Source organism: Dermacentor silvarum, chromosome 2 (genome assembly GCF_013339745.2).
Source record: "Dermacentor silvarum isolate Dsil-2018 chromosome 2, BIME_Dsil_1.4, whole genome shotgun sequence".
NCBI lineage: Eukaryota > Metazoa > Arthropoda > Arachnida > Ixodida > Ixodidae > Dermacentor > Dermacentor silvarum.
This window is the reverse complement of record NC_051155.1, coordinates 507,517-528,330: the sequence shown is the minus strand read 5'-3', so window position 1 is coordinate 528,330 and position 20,814 is coordinate 507,517. Positions and strand designations below refer to the sequence as shown.

At 47.7% G+C, this 20,814-nt stretch overlaps 1 protein-coding gene across 1 annotated transcript; it reads right to left on the bottom strand.

Annotated features, from left to right (window-relative positions):
- Positions 1-999: 999 nt before the first annotated feature.
- LOC125939652 (chitinase-3-like protein 1) lies at positions 1,000-19,542 on the bottom strand. The gene is made up of 8 exons (XM_049663155.1): positions 19,527-19,542; positions 17,649-17,858; positions 12,225-12,430; positions 10,489-10,595; positions 9,190-9,283; positions 3,475-3,672; positions 1,892-2,014; positions 1,000-1,245 (listed from the first exon to the last, which is right to left on the bottom strand). The coding sequence occupies exons 1-8, from the start codon at positions 19,540-19,542 to the stop codon at positions 1,006-1,008; spliced, it is 1,194 nt and encodes a 397-aa protein (XP_049519112.1). The 3' UTR covers positions 1,000-1,005.
- Between the last annotated feature and the right edge of the window lie 1,272 nt (positions 19,543-20,814).

Here is a 20,814-nt window from a genome sequence, read left to right as displayed (position 1 = left end):
AAAGTTCGGAAATCAATATCTCGAAAGTGGTGTAATCCTGAGAATTCATTCCAAGTGAATCCGCCTTGCAAACTCCTCGGCTAGAATTTGTAAATTGCAATATGTGCCATAAGGTAATTAGTTCAAACTTAATTAGGTATTTTTTGTTAACTAGTAGATTATGCGCTCGCAATTTTTGGTGCACGTAATGCCCGCTTCTTCGAGTAGACCAGCTCATGAACTATAATTGTGCTATTTGCCACAGGCAATCTTACAAAAATTTTGAAATTGTTCGCTGAAACACCCGGCACACGTCACTCGCCAGACAAAGAAAAACAACAAAGGTGATGCGTGCGGTGAGCAACAAACGACTGTTGCCATTAAATTCAGTTGAAGAAAGCCGAAGTGCTACATTCTCGTCAAAAAGTTGTTTTGCAGTTGGTCTTAATCAAATTCATTGAGGAATGGTCCACATATTGGCCCTGAAAGTTATCTGACCAGTCGATTTGCTCGCTCGTTACTACAGATGGTTATTTACCAACGACGAGTTTCCAGGACTCCCTCAACAATCCAGATCACTCTAATTGCCTCGTGTATAAAGGTTTGAAATACAGTGGAAACCTAACCACGACGACAAACTTGATTTTAATACTTGTGGATTATATCACCAAAAGGGCGAAGGCTTATGTGAACTAAAGCAAATAAAAAAGCCAACCGCTATATAACACAGAAAACACTAAATAAGAAGAGCCCTTGCAGTCTAGTTAGGCCACTGGAAGCTTGAACGACCAATATACGCCAATGCTTTTCTGTCAGATTCTGCGCTCAACGACTGCAAACAAAAAAAAAAAAAGTCCTTGAGAAATGCGAACCCTGGGGCTTGCCAGTCTGTTGAGCGCACATTGTACAGCGCATCTCGCCCCACAATAAATGTTCCTCTAGGCAAGTCCTCAAGTAGCGTGCCCCGTTTTTCCTCATGGAGCTTGCGACTCAGTTCAACAAAAACGTTCGCGGCCGTCCATGCAGTCAGTGAGCGTGGCTGAGACAGGCCATCTTTCCGTTGGCTCGCACCACGGTGAGTCGCCGCTCGGCGTGCGTCCATTGGTGCAGTTCGCCGTGAGGGCGGGGCTGTAGCCGGTGCATCTCCCTGACCACCGTGTTCAGAAGCGGCAGAGCGGGTCCACACTCGGGCGATGAGCGGAAGGCGTCCGCATCCATGCGCTTGAGCGCTACGCCAAGGAGGCGGTGGGCTGCTGCGAACTTTACCTGCACATGCGCAATGAATACAACGCCGCAACTCTAATATTAGTGTTCAGGCGCTCACGGTAGCACGAATTTAGAATGTCGGTCAGCTGAATGCCCTTCCCATACGTGTGCTTTAGGTTACGTTAAGCCTTCCTTTCTACGTGGCAGACGAGATGTTGTAATAAAGGTAGTGCACTCTCAAATGACGTGCTCATCCTAAGAGACGACGATCGTGCGTAGGTTTTAGTGCATTGGAGAGAAATAGTTAAGGAACGGTATTAGGTAGCACTGTCAGGTTCAGCGACAGAGCCTTGCAAGCGTTAATCGAGCGACTGCTTGAACATCTCAAAGTATTACTGGGACTACGGGAACTCCAGCAGAACGTCATTGCCACTGCGGCACTGAGGAGGGTAACATGTGTTAACCATCTTCATTGCAGTAAATCAAGAGACACATCAATAAAGCTAACGCGATGCCTTCTGGACCCATCAGGATTGTGTTCACCTTTCGCAGGCACGTGTCAAAGAGAGACCGATGAAATATTGTCGGTGCAATGGTCTGTACTTTGCGAGCTCAGACATTCTCACCAGGTGCGCATTAATAATTGGGATTTGTTGAAACTGCGCCTGCTGCGCAACTACGCTTGCAGCGCCCTCTGCGCACTCACTTTGCAAGTGACGCTCTCTCTTTCTTCCAAGACGACGAAGCGTTTCCCTTTGGCCTGCATGTAGCAATAGTCGTCGGCCTGCCAGACGTTGGACCACGAAGGATCGTCTATGATTTGGCATACCTAGGACAGGTAGGCAAAAAGAATGCATACATTCGAGCAAGAGTAATTGCAGAAAGGAAAGGAAACACTAGATAAACGAAAGCTTTTGACCAAGTAGTTTGCGGGCCTCGTATTATGCTCGTTCAAGGATCTTCGTTTATTTTGTCGCGCTGCGTTTACTTTGGTATGGTCTAACTCGCTCAAGCTATAGTACCGCAAGAGTCTGCGTGTGACTTATTATTGTTTAATGCTTCTACAAATACCCTAAAGCTAAAAGTTTATGGAGAGATGAAACTTACAAACAAGACACATTGATCGCCATTTGGCATGGCTAGAAGCAGACCTCCGAAAAATGTTGGAATGCTGCCTTTTCGTAATGCTGTCACAGGAGATATGATTCAGTGCGAGTCTTTCGTACCTAATGAAATGTAAAGGTTAACGGAAATGTTTGTTTGTTAAACAGCAGCCAACCTAACACTCATCCAGCGTAATTAGTTATACTAATATGCATACATGCCTACGCTCTTCATTAGTCGTAAAGATTTCGACTTGGTTCTCGTGCTACGATTTTACGCATATTGCATCAAGTTTTACGAAAAAATAGGTTCTCTTCGTGATAATGTTCTAAAGGTTCTGAAGGCTAGGGCGGGTAAGTTAGAAGAAAAAAATGCACACAATTAAGACATTTTGATAGTACTGTGCAATCTGCTATGCGCTAAACAGAGGGCTACTTGCTTCGAGCACGTTTATTAAGAGAACTTTCTGCAGCAGGCTAAATCGGCCAAATTAATGACGCTGAAAAGGTCACTGCCATCTAAACATACTGTATTGTATCTAATTTTCTGCGGTGCATAGCGTGCTTCTCCTTATGTGCTGCGTTTAAACGTAAATATAGTGTGTATATATTCCACAAAAGGCGCACGCTGAAGGCCAACAAGCAAAACTTGGTCCTGCTTGCTCCCACTCTTTTCTCAACCCTCCCCCCCCTTTTTTTTTTTTGTCATGTCTGTGAGTGTCTTTACGAATGTCAAAGTTCACAGGTTGGCAGGTATGCCAATACGCGCCTACAAAAAAAAGGAGACTTAATGATGCTTGAACCATGCCGGGTAAAACACTAAACCAAACACTAAACCATGCCCGGCTTCGTCGGATCCTTCAGCTAAGTTGCGTACAACTGTTGTCAAAAGTTTCAAAGCCACTTCCAACGTCACCACTCCTGGCATGCACTGAAATTCCTGCAGAAGTGTCGTTACGTAAACTCCACGAAGGTTAAAGCTGCAAAGTAAAACCCTCTTTTGAGGTTGTGGGCACCGGCTGCGCTACAGGACTGGATCAGCCGACTGATCTTTTCTCTCACGGAGGGACGTGAACACGTTTAAAAGAGGCTGTAAGTAAGTTTAAATTAGGCAGCAATATTTACTTCTTAGTCTTCGGCCTTCAAGATTAGGCTAATATAGGTGCTCACCCTCGGGCTCACGCACCTCGAAGAAAGCCCTGTGGCCGGCCGCAAAATGGTACGGCGTTAGGTCGGCAGGCCCCTGGCAGCCGAGGCCCGCCGAGACGCTGGTCGGCCCCGGCAGCGGCTCCTGTAGCTCGAACTCCCGCGATGTGAACGATACGACGGGTACCAACTGGGACAGGGAGCCAGTGAGGGCGTACACAGCAGCCAGACTGCTGTTCTGCGGAACGCGCGTTCCACAGCGGTTTGAGTTTGGACTCCTTGATATTGCACAGGCAAAGGAGGTTTCACCATAGACAGAACGACTCCGGTGCGCAAGTTTGACAATAACCTAAGTCATAGGATTGGCGCCCTACTTAGCCACAAGAGGCGCCCCCTAGCGCTTCATTTCTGCGGCCTTTGATTTGTACGCCGAGCCGTGCAGACCTTTCTCGACGTAGGCAGCAGCTTGTAGCATGCTGTGTAATGGGAAGCGCGACAGTGCACAGTGACTGACGAAATAAAATGGAGAGAAGCTGCAATATCCCTCCAATGTTTTCTTCGTCATGTTGTGCCGGGATGCCCTGGAATAAATTCGTTGAGTAACCCAAACAAAAGAGGAGTTCCCAGGAAGACGGAGGCTTGAAGTGATCAACAATGATTGAACGAGGAACGTTGCTGTAGCCAAAGTTGTGACAAGGGGACCAGTCCTCGTCGAGGCAGAAGAACCAACATCAATGCCAATTCCCTTTGATGTTCTATGGTTTGTCACAACGCCTTACCACAACGAAACACAAAAACCTCACCTTTCTCTCTCTCTTTTTTTTGTAACTTTTTAGCACACTTGAACTGTACGCACCGGCTCATTCTTCTTCTTCCGCACTGAGGTTGGCGGATAGGTTGGCGTCCATAAACGATGTTGAAGAAAGGAATTGCACCCCTGACGAACACAAGTCCCCATCTCGAAACGTTGGCTACAGTGACACTTCTCATTCAACCACTGTTGATCAAGGACCAAGTATAACGCACAAACACACATACGAGAGTGTTCTAGCAATTCTAGGGATAGCTCACAACTCTAGCTGCTAAAGCCCTCCCGTATGTGCCTTCGTGTGCCCTACGCAGTTGTTGATCTCTAGCACATCCCGCCATAGTATGAATTACCAGCTCACTTATAAAACAGCTTGTGCGGATTTGCGCTTCTCATTTAACAGTAAGAACACGCCTCCAACTTGTGTACCTGTCAAATTCTACAGCACGTAGAGAACAGCGTAATCTTGCACTTACATTCTCGGCTGTTATGGAAACCCTAGCGAAAATACAAATTGCCTAATTAGGACATATGATTAAGGCCATGCTCCAAGCACCAAGGAGCGTTGTGTTGCTGTTACCTGGCTCAGGCCGACCGGCGTAATTTTTTTTAAATGCGCCTTGCTGCAAACACGCGCTCGCACATGAGTGCAAATTGAAATACGCGCACTGTGTATGTAGTAGCAGCGACACTACAATTGTCTAATACCTCGTGTTACACTGCCGTTAACTTGGACCACGTCACAATTTTGCAAGAGATGTACAGTCAACCACAAAAGTTTGCGGACCACGCGAGCGCGTGGCCAAGAGCCTCTTCGCGACACTTCCGCTACGTCACCAGCGATCGACAGCAGCGCTACGTTGAAGACGCATCCCTCCTTAAATCTATGGCCTGTCTATTTTCGCACTGTGCGCAAATATTTTCTACCTATCTCTTTCAACGTGACGCGCTCTTTGTTAGCCAGGGCTACTTGCTTAAATTTTGAGAGCAGAATATCAGTACAAGTAATCAGACAGCGTATTCTTCGGCTGTTATCAGTTCTATTTTCGCGTAGCCACGCTGTTTCTTTTTTTTTTCGTGAGTGCGTGAGTGAGCGGTGAGGCAGCCATGGGACACAGATGCTTAGTCAGTAGGCAGAATTTTTCCGTTCCTCCCCCATCGCTAAGTGACAGTAGCGGCCGGGATTTGATCGCCTGCGCCCAGGTTTTGCTGCGCAAAGCCCGAACCACCGCGCTGCTATAGTGGTTACATTTAGAAAAATAAGAAATAATCGGGTGCGATGACTCTTTTTATAACCCTTTGCGACACGGCGTCCTCGTTTGGGGACTCGAACTTCGGAGGCGCGTCCCACGCCACGTGTTTCTTCAAATGACCTAAAACTCAGTGTGCACATTCGTGTCCGCTTCCTGATGGGACAACTAGCGGTCAGTTAACTTCATTGTCCTGCGTATTGCTGCAGATGATCACTTTGCTGGAGACACTACCATGTTAGACAATCGTTCGACGTGCCGCGTTCCAAGACCAACGTCAAGAGTATTTTTTTTCTCCGGTCGACACGAATACAACCGAAAAAGCAAGTGTGCATGCGTTTCGGGCCTAATAGTTGATTCTTTTTATGCAAGCATTGAAGCTGACGGATTTCATAATAATTAGATAATGAGTTATACGCTAATTATTTTTTTTACTGAAACTCGCACAAAACAGCACATTGCTTCGTCTTCTTTCTTGGAATGTAATAGTGAGCGTCTTGAAATGATGCCATGCGCATTTGACGCATTTGCAGGCAGTGCATCATAATTCGTGTCTGAAGGGGATGAATTTATTCACAAGACATTTACAGAAGTGTCATGAAACATAGGTCTCTCAATGATCTAGTAGGAAGTGAAATGTCCGCCGTTTTCTAGCACCTTATTGATGCGTGTGGGCATCGACTCGTACAAAGATTCAGTAATCTCCGGTCGACCGCGCAGGCTTTCCCATTCTTGTGCGATCGCTTGCCACAGCGTATCGGCCGTGCGGCCGCGGTTGGCTCGTGTGGACAGCCGTTTCTTCAACATGCCCCAGACATTTTCTATGGGATTCAAGTCGGCGCCACATGGAGGCCACTCAAGCTGGCAAACAGCATGTTCTTCTAGCAATGACTGGACAATACGTGCTTTATGGATCGGGCTGCGGTCGTGTTGAAAAAAATAGCAGCCGTCGCTGAAGGGACCGTCCAGCGCATACGGAACGAGGTGTCTAGTGATGACGTCGCAGTACCGTGACGCAGTGAAGGGCCCTTCCAGACGCACAAGGGGACCAAGGCCATCTTTGCTGATTGCTCCCCACACGCTCACGGAACACCGTCCACTGGATAGAACACTCTGTGTGTAATTAGGCAGATATCTGCAAGAAATAGCATACAATTGGGTTCCAGCGGCGCGTTTTAAGATGTTGTGATTCCTCTTGCGTATGAACTTTATAATGCTGTTATAGAGTTGCAATAGAAAACGTGCAAACATCATTAGATAGTACTGAAAGACCCACTGGCAGCTTTTAATTAGCTTCAGAGTAAGTAGTACTATGAAACAATCGTTAATGTTTTCAACATAATACCACTACAGAAAAATCTCGTAATGTCCAAAAGCTCATTTTACGTGAAACATGTTGTGATGCAGAATTAGCTTCGTGAATTAACTGCCAATACACTGTAAACACACCTGCAGTTTAGTGGACGCCAAACCCGCTTCCGTTGGTCCCAGCGCGTGAAAAAAGTTGACTCGTCGCTAAAGATGACATCGCCCCATTTCTCTGTTGTCCAATCTTTCATTGCTGTAGCGAACATGAGTCGTTCTTGTAGCTGGCTGTCTGAGAGGCAGGGCTTCTGTGCTGCTACGAAAGACTGCAGGCCAAGCTCACTCAGCCTTCTTCTTACAGTCTCAGACGATACCGTGAGCGAGAGCGCTTCTCGGATATCCTCTGCACTTTGAAAAGGATCAGCCACGATGGCGGCCGTAATCAGGCGGTCCTCTTCCTCAGTCGTGGCCCTTGGACGCCCACTGCGCTCCATATCTGTGAATCTGTCATCGTCGCGGAAAGCTTGAATAATCCTATTCACGGCAGTCCGGCTCCTGTTGGTTCGGCGGCAGATTTCGCGCTGAGGTATTCCCTCTATAAATAAACGCACAATGTGCCTTCTTTCGTCAAGTGGAACACGCAGCGGCATCTTTCCAAATAGGCAATCACCACGTGGCCTGAAGCAAGTCTACTACGTTTTCAGCGACTGATGCGAAGATGCGCCTATGTGTGAAAGAAAATTTTCTATGCATCCGCTTTTTCTTTATTTTTGATGACAGTGAAACACCTCCCTACCCTTTCTCTCAAGACGCAGAAGCAGCAACACTCATTGGACCAAGATGCTGCCAACCAAAGTGCGCCAGTAAACGTCGCGTAAAAAAATCGTCGCAGCGCTTCGTGAAATTTATCTACCCACTGGCACACCAGTCGACAAAGGTTGCAGTGATTGCTCCGATACTGCTATCAAGCCAGATATGTGGCGGTCTTATCGCAGACAGCGCTCTGCGTCAACACAACGAACTAACAATGTCATGCACGGGAATAAAAAATTAACAGGCAGGCGAGTACCAAGAGGGCTCATATCCGGGAGAGCGCCCCTGTCGCCGCTAGGTCGCGTACCGCTAGGTGGCGCGGATAGGCAGTCTGGCACGTGCTCGCGTGGTCCGCAAACTTTTGTGGTTGACTGTACGTTCGCTGCGGACCATAGTCCCATGCTCTTTGTCTTTCCTATAGTTCAACCTGGAGTTTTTTAACGGGCACCCAACCTACGGCACACGGGCGTTTTCTCGCACCCATCGAAATGCCACCGCCGTGGCTGGAATCCGATCCTATGTGCTCGGGCTTGGCAATGCAACGTCGAAGCCACTACGCCATCACGGCGAGTTAAAAAGAAAACAGAAATGTCTGAGCGAACCAAACAGTGAGGCGCTCAGAGAGTTGTCTGCCTTTAGTGACGTCCGTTTTTTTTTTTTTTTTTTCAGCTTCAACGTATGAACGTACTCAAATACCGTCGAGTGTGCCCTCCGGGCAAATATGATAACCTGAAGGAGTTGTAGTTTGCCTGTAGTATACATGAGTTCTATAAATTCATGGCCTTCTCCAATACCAAAGACATACGTCTGATACCGGTACTGTTCTTTTGAGGTAGTAAATAAAAAATGTCGCAGTTTCGCCCGAAAGGCGAAGCATCGATTGCGATAGCAAATTAGTAGAGCGCTATTCGGAGTAGGGATAGTAGTTTTATCGGCTGCATAAACTTGGACACATTGGCTTACTAACTGAATTAACAATCGTGGTGTCAGCGCGCACAAGCAAACATGAATAGATCACACTGAATGACCGCAGCCAACGACTGTCAAAACGCTGGCAGCAAGCGCAAGTTCGCGCGGTCTATCGCTTCAACGGAAACTGAGCGGCAAATGCACAGCATATACAAAGGTCAGAGCCGTGTGGAGATAAGAGACGGTGCGGGCGACCGCCGGGCAGAGAAGTTGTTGGCAGAGGAGAAGCTGCCCCCCCCCCCCCTCCCTCCCTCTTCCCGTTTCTTGCTTTCGCGTGGGAGATTTACTGGTTAAGACCGTGCTGGTAAGATACGCCTTTGGCGCCGGAGCACAGCGCCGCCCCGCCTCCCTCCCTCCCATACCCCAACGGCCTTTCGCGGGACGGTCGCGTTTGCTTTCCGCCGTGCGTTCGCCCTCCGTGATAGCGCGCGTCCCCCGCGCGCTTTCGCTCGCGCATACGGCGCGCGGCGACGATTTTATCGCCCTTGGAATCTATACGGAACCTTACGGCGACGGCGACGCTGACGGCAGAAATCCGGTTGAAGTGTCCATATAATTGCTATCGCAATAAAATGATAGCTTTGCTTGTTGGAAGTGATACCCGTCTCACCCACGAGTGCTTTCCGTAGAGTGCTGAGTGAGCCGCCGTCACCTGGTCGTCGTTCACAAGGTCTTGCGTATTGAGCACCAGAATGTCCGCATCGCTGCGAGAGCACAAACAACACATTCTGTACTCGTTATTGCAGACACGCAATGCTCAGCTATTCCCGCACCATCAGAACAACTCGAAGGCTGAGTATCTTGAGCGTGTGTTGTCTGAGAAATGAGTAGTGAATAACATTGGGGTAAATGCTGAAGCAACGCAGCAGGAGAGTTTGCTGCCTAGAGGCTGCTTACGGTCAGCCTTAACTTATTCGTGCGTTGATCCGTTTAAAATTCGCCGTTTTATGTAAGGGCACATTGACGTACTGGAGAGAGCGGTAGCGCGAATGAATATAACAGCTGGACGGCGAGACGAACAAGGACGATCGCTATTGTTTCGTAGTCCAGTTGTTACTTTACTTCGCGCTACCGCTCTCCCCGGTAATCATAACATACAAACTAGCCCCAACCACTACCCTCACAAGGACGTAGTTTCAGTTGGTTTCACGCTGCACTACTCAGCCTGAGAAGCAAGCTTCTTTGAGAGAGGCCATGTGACAATCGATTCCAAGAACAGAGCCAAGAAGGAAATGCGCGTAGTATAGTACAGAGCCTATAGCGGGGGGCACGAACGCTCATTTCTCGGAATGAGTTGCAAAAGCAATGAAGGCTTCAGGGTCTGAGAGTTCCTGATCGCATGGCGACCATCTCCTGCCTAAATGCTTTGGCTCACAGTGCGAATGAGCAAATGAAGATGAACTGAAGTGCGAAGGCGTAATAATGCACCGGACAACTACTGACATTTCTAACTTGACACTTTGTTGAAATGTGTTGGTTTCGTTGCCTTCCACCATTGTCACACGAATGAGTTCAAAAAATTACTCCAATGCCAATACAGCAGTTATCATTGGAAACCCATTACTGATATATTAAATTCGGCCTCACAACTCGCGCACTAATTTCTTCTGCACGTTGTTAAGAGCAATTGTTTCAGTCTAGCTGTTGCTTTAAATTTTCATTCTTGTGTACGTTGTATATGAATCTCATCGGTGAGGCTACTTGTGTCTCGCGGGATATATGCTTAGGTAGACACCCTCTGCCCTGGTACCGGACAACGTATATCCTATGACAAATTGTCTGCATGTTTGTCAGTTGCACCGTTTCATCCTCGTCCACATTGTTCCTTATAAAGTGCCTTAATTCACAAAATGAACGCATAACTTGCGGGACACACACTCCCATAACTGAAAGTTTTCGAGGTACTTACTCGTGTATCTGCTTTACGTTCACATGCTTCATGAAGCTCGGTTCCGGGTAGACGTTTACGCTGAGTATCAGAAGCGGTAAGTGGGCACGTAGCTCTTTCGATAATGCCTGAAGAATAAAAAATAGTTTAGTAAAGATTTATAAGAACATGCTTGAACCTGCAAAAATAGGAAATACGGGAAATTATAATCTACTCTGAAAACAAAAAGTACAACATAAGAAGCAGAATATATAGCATCTATTCGAGGCTGATTTGATTTACCATGGTAGTGGCTTTCAGACCTGTATTTTGAAAGGATGCAAGCGTGGCATCATAGATGTTGAATATCAGGTGTATAAGCGCTGCTGCTGAGCTATGAAGGCGTATTTTGCAACTACTTATCTTGCTACCCGATAATTCATTGCAGCCGAAGAAGACGATCACGCTATTGGGCTGGCACACAGCGACTAAGAACCTCAAATGACAAAATGACTTCAATTATCTCAGCCTCAGTGCTTTACACATGCTGCACCATGCGTACACGATCGCGGAATCGCGGAATCACAGACGTATACGCTCGATGTAGATCAAGGAATCACGGAGTTGTGCCAATATTTACCCTCATGCTCACTTAGACTTGCGGACTGATGGTTATCGAGGTGTCGCCCGGAATGGAATGAGGCCTTTGGAAACGGGGATTGTTTCAATACTACCCTCAGACACGTAAGTTCTTTATTGAAGGGGCCCTGAATGAGGCAGGGCGGGAATCCACCTACCAAACGGCAAGGAATGCTTCGCATTGCAACAAAAGAAATCACAAGAACAAGACATGCACCAAGATGTGTAGAAGGGATACGGCACGTAGCATCCTATCATATACATTAGTGGTCTTGAATGAAATTCCGGCTTGTGTACAAGCTGCGCTGAAAGCATGCTTACGCACAAGTAACCCAACTGCTCTACTCTACTGCCTGGATAATTCTCGAGTGGCCTCATCCGCCATCCTGCCAGCACAAAACCATGTCGTATCCTTTCTTAACTGCTGCAATGCACGTGCATGAACGCCAGGTAGTTTGATTATTATACAGATGCAGATATGATAATGCACGCGAGGCCTTTCATTAAGGCAGCGCCCCATTTTGGCCCAGATATTTCTTACCGCACGCGAACGGAATAACGTCAACTACGCTTTCAAAGGCAGTCTCCGGAAATATTTGTTTCCCCATATACCCTTTTCTAGAGGCGTTTGTTGCTTGCTATGGATTTGCTAATCTAACCATGGAAGTATTGGAATACTGGAAAATCCACCACAGTATAGCTGTGGCGTGCTGCTGCCAAGCACGACGTCGTGGGTTCGATTGCCGTCCACTGTGGCTGCGTTTCGATGAGGGCGGTATCCAAAGACGTTCGTGTATTTATATACGTGTTTATGAACTCTACGCGGTTGAAATTTATCCGCCCCTTCCTCCTCTTTCTCATCACGACATCTTTCATAGCCAGCCTGTTTCTTTGAGACTTTAAACAATTTGATACAGTGAAAGGCGGGAGTACTTAAGGGACAAAACTCACGCATATTTTCTTTCACATTTGCTTGCTGCCATTGGCCGGACACCTTTGCTAATAATACGCTCGACGTCACGATTGGCTGCCAAGTGCTGTTACTAACGATTCTAGCGTATATGAACGTTTTCCTGCGATTAAGGGTTAAGCTCGCCGAGGGACAACGGACATGCAGACATGAAACGATGGTTGCCCACCATGACGAGCGCGTCGTATCCCGTGGACACAGCGTTGCGACCGACGTCCAGCTCGAGACCCTGGAAGCCGTGTCGGCGCAGCCACGCGGCCGCGGTGGAGGCGAAGTGGCCGCTCTCTTGCGCCGCCCAGCTTGCGTCCACAACGAACACGGAAGCCAGCAGGGACAGGCCACGCCGCCTCAATAACAGGAACTGCTCCAGGGCAGCTGCCGAGTGCCCGCAGTGTAAGCTTATATTTGACTGAGCATAAGCACTCTTCATCACTCAACATCTAAGAAACTGCAGCGTTTTTATCAACAGGAAACAAAAATTTCTACACGTTAATTAGGGTGGCGATGTTAACGAATGCCGACATACATACATACATACATACATACATACATACATACATACATACATACATACATACATACATACATACATACATACATACATACATACATACATACATACATACATACATACTACATACATACATACATACATACATACATACATACATACATACATACATACATACATACATACATACATACATACATACATACATACATACATACATACATACATACATACATACATACATACATACATACATACATACATACATACATACATACATACATACATACATACATACATACGGACAGACAGACAGTTTCCGAGACTAAAGTTGTGCGCGCTAACGGCCGGTCGCGCGGCTTCGGATGGGAAGCTAGACACTGTAGGCGTTACCGAAATTGAATGTCGTGGCCACTTAGAACCACAAACCACTCCCAAGCGCGCCTCTATATAGGCCCGGCGCAGTGTTCGAAGGTCACATTATGACCATGTCGCTGAAAACTGACTGCGCGCCTCCCCAAAGTCGACCCTTCCTCGTCCTTTGCTGTCGTTATTTTGGGAACGCAGGAGCTCACTCTTCCTCCTTTGCCTATCTTATATCGTCCACTGCTGACTGAACTAAACTTATGGTGGGCCAGTCCTGGTGCGTTCCTTGTTGCCTTTAACCCCACGTGGCCACAATATCCGGTTTCGGTGACGCGTAGTCTCCACCTTCAAATCCAGCACCGCGTTACACTTCACGCGCGTCTCGAGCTGGTCGTCTTGAAAGGAGACGCAATTACTTAAGTGATGTGACCTCGAGGAATGGAGCCTTAATGACGCAATTACAGAATCGTACTAAATAAAAAATAGTAAAAATACAGAAATAAAGCAACGACACGAAATTTTTATTTGTGAAGGACAGTACGGCTTATACTTAAAGGGACTGACAACTGAACAGTATGTGCTGCTAAACGTTGATGCAAATGAAATGACCATGATTTATAGTGATGCAATCAAGCCCGCTGTTTGCCATTTAAGTAGGAATTATAATTTTATATTGGCAAAGAATGTCTCAAAAACCTGTAAGTGGCGAGGCCTAGCGGTGAAGTCTTGGCACTTCGGACGTAACATATGAGCTTACTTTGCGTACGTTGGCTATTATTAAGTAGAACATACTTATTGCTTGAAAGTGCACTTCGTATATTATTACGCTTTTGTGCTATATTCTATATGTATAACGAAGTAAACAAGGGCCACGCCGACGAGCAATGCTGTCTCCGTGGTAATGAGTGGAGCGGTGGAGCGGTGGAGCGGGCAGAGCTGTTCAATGCATCGCGGCGATTACTAGGGCTGTTTATATAAGCACGCGAGAGTACCGCGAGTTCTGTAGTCTCTGTGAGATATAAAATGATATCGACGGATTGTGCCGTGAATGGGCTCCAGCACTGCAATAATAGCTCTACTGGAATATCCTACCACTTCGCTTGGGTTGGAAAAAAAAAAAGCCTGGCGCATGCAGCCAGCAAAAGCATGGCCTTCGAGATCAGCGTGTAATACTTGGAACTAGCTGTCGCTGGGGTGCAGATTCGGACACCACCTATTATTGTAAAAATAATTAGACTCTTCATGAAACATGAATCGCAGGAACATCGGCTTGCTAAGCAAAATATTGCTTTCTTAAAGCTAAAGCCGCGCTTGTCTGCTTCCCACCGACGCCGGCGTACAATCGTTATCGCGCTCACCTAACACTGTTGCCAGCATGTTTCTTGAGCACTACTACATCCTCAATGCAGAACGGAAAATTCTGATAAAAATGGTCCCCGGCGTTTTCTGCGTTAGCACTGTATGATTGGACACTATGACCAGTAAGCTTTCCGTTGCACTAAAGAAAGACGCAGTTTCGCCCAAAAGGCGAAGCATCGATTGCGACAGCAAATTAGTAGAGAGCCATACGAAGTAAATATACTACTCTTATAGGGCGTATCAACTTGTAGACATTCACTTGCTAAGTAAATTAAGTAACATCGTGTCAGCGCGCACAGAATACATGAACACGTCACACTCGATGACCGCGGACACTCGCTGTTAAAATGCTGGCGCGAGGAAATGGGACAGCAGCAGCGAGCGAAGTGACCTTCATGTTTTATATCGCTTCAACGCGAACTGAGCGCCGAGAACACACAGCGCGCACAAAGCTACGAGTCGCCGACGCACCTAGACTTCGCCCCAAACGGAGATCGCTCTCAAGAAACGGCCGCGCGACCGCGTGCAAGCCCCGCACATGAAGTTGCAGCCGGAATAAAATGCCACCGCCCCCTCCCTCCCCTCCCCGGCCCAAAGCCTCGCAACGTTGGGTGCCTCACGCGTGGCGGAAGACGGCGTGTTTCCGGTCTGCTTTCCTCTCTGCCGGCAGCGTGGAAACACGCAAAGATAACCTTCATACCGAAACCAGGGAAGAGTCTACAAATACAAAATTTGAGACCTATCTCCCTCACGTCATGCCTGGGCAAATTGCTAGAACACGTGATTTTAGATCGCCTGCAAGAACACATGGACAAGCACGAACTCTTCCCCAGCACAATGTTGGGCTTTAGACAACACCTGTCCACACAAGACCTCATGCTCAGACTATCGGAGGAGGTCATCAACCCTATTCACAGCAAACGAACCAAAGCAATCCGAGCTCTGGATTTAACCAAAGCATTCGACAAAGTCAAGCACGAGGCTATCACGGAAGCCCTTTCAAATCTAGGAGTAGGCGAGCGAACCCACACCTACGTCGAAGCCTTCCTATCCGCTAGGACGGCGGAGATACGTTTCGGGTCACTCACATCTGATCCCTTCACACTGGGAAGCAGGGGAACGCCGCAAGGATCAGTACTCTCACCCTTCCTTTTCAATGCCACGCTCATACCCATGGCACAGCAGCTCGAAGGAATACCAAACCTATCGTACTCCCTATACGCAGACGACATTACACTCTGGGTAACCAAGGGAAACGACGGAGAGATCGAACACCTACTGCAAACTGGAGCAGACATAGTCTCAGAACACGCCAGAAAGATAGGATTATCGTGCTCCCCGCAAAAATCGGAACTTCTCGTCATGAGATACAATCCACGAGGCCACACAAAGACCTCAGTCCCGATAGAAATATACGTGGACGGCACCCTAGTTCCAGAGGTCCAAACGATCCGGATACTAGGTATGCACCTACAAAGCAACGGCAAAAACACAGTGACTATCAACAAACTTACGGCATGCGTGAACCAAACCAACCGTTTGATCCGACGCATCGCCAACAAACACTGTGGTATGAAGGAAGCGGATCTTAGGCGTCTAATCCACGCTTTCGTGCTCAGCCGTTTCGTGTACTCCCTCCCATATCTCAACCTGTATAAAGCGGAGAAGGAAAAGGTAAACTGCCTCATAAGACAAACCTACAAGGCGGCGCTCCACCTGCCGAGATACACATCCACCGAGAGACTCCTGAAAATGGGCATCCACAACACGTTCGACGAACTAGTTGAAGCACACAGAACAGCCCAATACGAAAGATTAACCAAGACACCTGCGGGAAGACACATCCTAAGGAAACTAAACATCCCGTACGAGAGCACTCAAACAAACGTCGAGCACATACCTAGAGACATCTTCAGTCGCCTCAGGGTCGACCCAATCCCAAAGAACATGCACCCGGAGTATCACAGCAAACGGAGACAGGCCCGGGCCAAAGCACTCCAGAAACACTACGCAAACCACGAGGAGGTGGTCTACGTAGACGTAGCCGAACTCGGAGAACGCGACGCTTTCTCCGCAGGGGTGGTAGGAAACGACCTCAAAGCAATCACCAGCGCTCACCATTTTCGGAAGGCACGCGGAAGAAGCGGAAGAAGCCGCGATAGCAATAGCTATCACAAATACCGCAGCCAAAATAATTTTCTGTGACTCCAAGACGGCAGTGCGTAATTTTGCCAAAGGCAGAATCCACGAACCGGCGCTACAAATCCTGAAGAAAACACATTTCACGCCCCGCCAGATCAAAATCATCTGGATCCCTGCGCACTCGTCCCATCCTGGGAACGAAGCGGCTCACAATTTCGCCCGAGGACTCGTCAACCGGGCAGTGAGCCAACCGATCCTGCGAGGAGCAAAAGAGCGCATGATAACCTACCACGAAATTACGCAATACTATAAAAACGGAAGACTCGAATACCCACCCCCTGACAAATCCTTAACCAAAAACCAGCAGGCAACGTGGAGGCAACTCCAAACACACACCTTCCCAAACCCGTACAAACTATCCATAGTCTACCCAGGGATACACTCCCCCGAATGTACGCTATGCGAGGCCGACAAAGCCGATTTAGCACACATCCTGCATGAATGCCCTGAGCTCAAACCTAGAGCCGAATGGCAGCTATCCAACCGAGAGCAGTGGGAGGCTGCGGTGACCAGCTCGGAACCTGCGGTTCAACTGCAGGCCGTGACCTGGGCTTTAGAAGTCGCCGTAAGACACGGTCTGACGGCCACCTCACGAAGCCATCAAGACTTCCCACATGTAATCGCATAAAAATTTTTCTGTTGACGAATTAAAGTTTTTTACCATATCCTCTCTCTCGCGCGGGCGAGACTGAGCCGCGATCGCCGGCTCACCCTCGCATGCTTTCACTCGCACATACAGCATACGGCGCGCGGCGACGATTTTATCGCCCTTGGACTTTATAAGGAACCTCACGGCGACGGCGACGCCGGTGGCAGAAATGGTGCGTCTACATAATTGCTATCGCAATAAAAAATGGTACCATAAAGATTGCTTGTCAGTCCCATTAAGAAGCCACTGCTGTTTAGTAACATTTCTCGGCGGTTTCTGAGCAATACGGCACATCTGCAAAAGATGCGCTTGACTTAATTTAGCTACGTTTCTACAACTCCTCTTATGTGTCCATACTGTTTCAGCCCCGCGGTCAGCAACTTGGTTCCTCGTAGTGAAATTTCTGGTGTATAGATAATGCTGGTGGATCAAAAGAAAAGGACCACAACGAAACATATCCAAATAGCAACGCTAGCTCGCTACCATCGCTTCACGAGCGTATGTACCTGCCGCATAGTCTGGCAGCTCGATTGCGCGTTCCCTGTACTGGGCGCCGACGAAGACGGCGTGGCTGCAGTGCTCGTCGCGGAAGTGCTCCCGCAGGTCGTAGGCCCAGTCGCCGCGCTGCGTCTCGTTGGCCCACGTGGGATCGTAGTAACAGCACAGCACTGGAGGCGGTGCGGGAGCGAGCGGTCCTTGGGCGCCGGCGCGGACTTCTGCGCCGGATGCTTCGTGTACGAAGGGAATGAATGTACCAAGAGAGAAAGTAGTTGATGTGCAATGCATTCTGAGACTACAGTAACTGCCCGGCGTGCAGCCAACGGCTGAACATCAGTAAATAATATTGAAAAAAAGAGGAGGATGGGGAGGTAAGACGACGGAGACCTGCGCCACCCATATCTGACGCCACAAAGAGGGAAAGTACGGAGAAGAGGAGAAAAGAGGGCAGGTAAAGCAGTACGTCACCGAATCTCGGAGGTCACGGAAGCATAGACAGTAAAGAGAAGGGAAGAAAGAAGAGGACGGAGACAGCATGCACTGATGGATCTCAGAGGCCGTGAAGAGAGGGGCAGGAAAAAGAGCAGTGGAGTTGGCAGCTCTGTGCGCATCGCGCTCACTAAGTCTGGGCGCAACCAATCCCGCTGCGCTTACCGATTCTATCGCGTCTTGCTGTAAAGTTACCGTGCAAACAGTATTCACGTAGCATATGCGAGCTAGTAAAATTACGCCTCTCTGCCTAAAAAATGAAGTAATAGAGAGAGCCTCTAGTGTGAAGCCAAATTATCGATAGCTAAATAGGACACCCGACTGCGTGTTAGCAGCAGTATGAGGTTCAGTTTCGTGCAATGTCATTTGGTGAAAGCATTCCAATTGAAGTACGGTCAATCTGCTTTTGGAGGAGCACTAGTTTTTCTTCTACCGCTTGCCTTGGAATGCCTTTTGTTTCACGTTACAGGAGTCACTGAACTTCTTTAGTTTCGGAACTGGTTTATTATTGTCTAGTTCGCCTTATAAAATATCACTCCCACTACCTCGTATGACAACGTCGATGCTAGCTCTAGCCCTCCGTCGCAGTGCTGTTTACGCGGCTGCTTGGAGCGCGAATTTTCTTTGGTAAACACCCTTGACTGCTATAATCGCTGCCACGCGGATTTGATTCACAATCGTGGCGCATGTCTTGCGACTAGAACAGAATGCAAGGCATGCGCACTAAAGAAACATAAAAGAGTCAGAATGTATCCGGAGCCTTCCGCGTTGGTGTATCCCACAGACCCTGTATTGCTTCGGGGCTTTGAACCATATCGATCAGTCGATACTGGCTTGGGTACACCCCTATTTCCTTAAGCCACTTATTTTCCTTCGCATGCCGTCATTGTCGATATATACGACAATGACGTACGGCCCCCCGTCGCAAGTCTAGCAGGAAAGTTTTGTAACAGCCATCGGGTGCAAGGCAACAGCTTGAAGCAATTTCGACAGGAATCATTGGTTTTACGTGCTAAAACCACGATCTGCATATGAGGCACGCCGTAGTGAGGGACTACGAAATAATTTTCACTACCTGGGGTTCTTTACCGAGCACTTTTCTTTTTTTCGTAATATCTTTATTTTTGCGAGGTTTTTCAGACGCATCCACTCGTATATCAAACGCGGAATTTTCCACGGCGACTGCTCAATATAAACAGTATTTAAAACTAGTTTTTTTTTTTTACGCTGTACAACACTTCGTTGCCGTTGGCTTTTAAAGAGCAAAACAAAATTTACAAGGGTAATATTTCCGTCTTTATGAAAGCTACTTTGAACAGCTACAATAGTTGATACAAAGCGCCTACTCTTCGGTTTTCCGGTAGTTATACAGAACGTAATAAGAAATGTGCGCTTACCTTGAGCTGCAGACATTGAGTCGTAACCTGATGAAAGAAAAGAAGGGTTGGGCTGACAGGTAACCTTGAACACGTAGCACTTTGAGTCATGAGTTAAGATTGCCGAATGATGTGTATAATTTCAAATTTCACTGCAGGAAGAAGGCTAGAAGCTTTGCGCTTTTTTAGTAAGTCATCATAATTATAGAGTAATTACATGCACATTTATTGTGCACTCACTCACGCTGCGTATCTTAATACAGCCTTGAATTTCCGGGTCCATGCGCATGCACAAGGTAATTATTCACTGCGGAAATTGCGAGACAGGAAAAATTACTCTTTCAAAAATTCGGACGCAATGAGCCATGTCCAACGTTCCATCAAACATGGCAGTGCCTTCGAAGTGATTGTGTGTAGCGATACACTGCCCTCTGAAGTAAAATGGAGCCAAATAAAGTAAATGGCAAGCAGAATATTGCTTTCACCAGAAATTCAGTGTACGCTATTTGCCCTTGCAGCCATTGGAAGTAGCAAAAACCGGCGCGCTATAATGTAAAGCTATCCCAATCCGTTTCCACGCCTTTTCTGCCATTAGCGCTGAACAAATGGTCAAAAATTTCACCTGTCGGTCCCGCGACGTCACAACTGCGAAAACTCCTCATCTGATATGACGTACCCGTGCACACTGATACGCATAATTAGGCCGAACAGGAGAAAAAAATAATAATTTCCGATTCTATACGTTTTCTTCGCCCTCAGCCCTCCGCTATTTTGTCAAAATTTTATTGCGACAGCAATTATATGGACACGCCAGGTGCATTTCTGCCGGCTTCGTCACCGTTGGCGTCGCCGTGATGCTTCGTATAAAGTCCAAGGGCAAAACATCGTCGCAGCGCGCTTTATACTGTATGTGCGAGGGTCAGCCGATGGTGGCGGCTGAATCTCGCGCGCGCAAGGGAAGAAAGCGGGAAAGGCACCCGGAGGAGGGGGAGGGAGGCGTTACCTCTGGCGGCTACCGCGTATGGCACGGCCGCGCGCGGTAGCGCGGACTCTATCTTGAAAGTGATCTGCGATTAGTACAGAGTCTATATGAGCTGAGAGCCCGTTCGAGAGCAGCACGACGGTCAATTCACTCGCTGCTGCAGCCACGCTTCCTCACTCCAGCGTTTTGACAGTGAGATTCCACGGTCATCGAGTGGGGTGTGTTCATGTTTGGTTATGCAAACCTGACACCATGCTTGTTAATTTAGTTATTATGCGAATGTTTACAAGTTTACACGGCCGATAAAACTACTATCCTTACTTCATA

Coding starts and splice junctions, on each gene's coding strand:
- LOC125939652 (XM_049663155.1), bottom strand. Junction 9,284..10,488: donor AACGTAAAGCAGATACACGA/GTAAGTACCTCG, acceptor GTGCTCTCGCAG/CGATGCGGACATTCTGGTGC. Junction 1,246..1,891: donor GAGAGAGCGTCACTTGCAAA/GTGAGTGCGCAG, acceptor GCGCATGTGCAG/GTAAAGTTCGCAGCAGCCCA.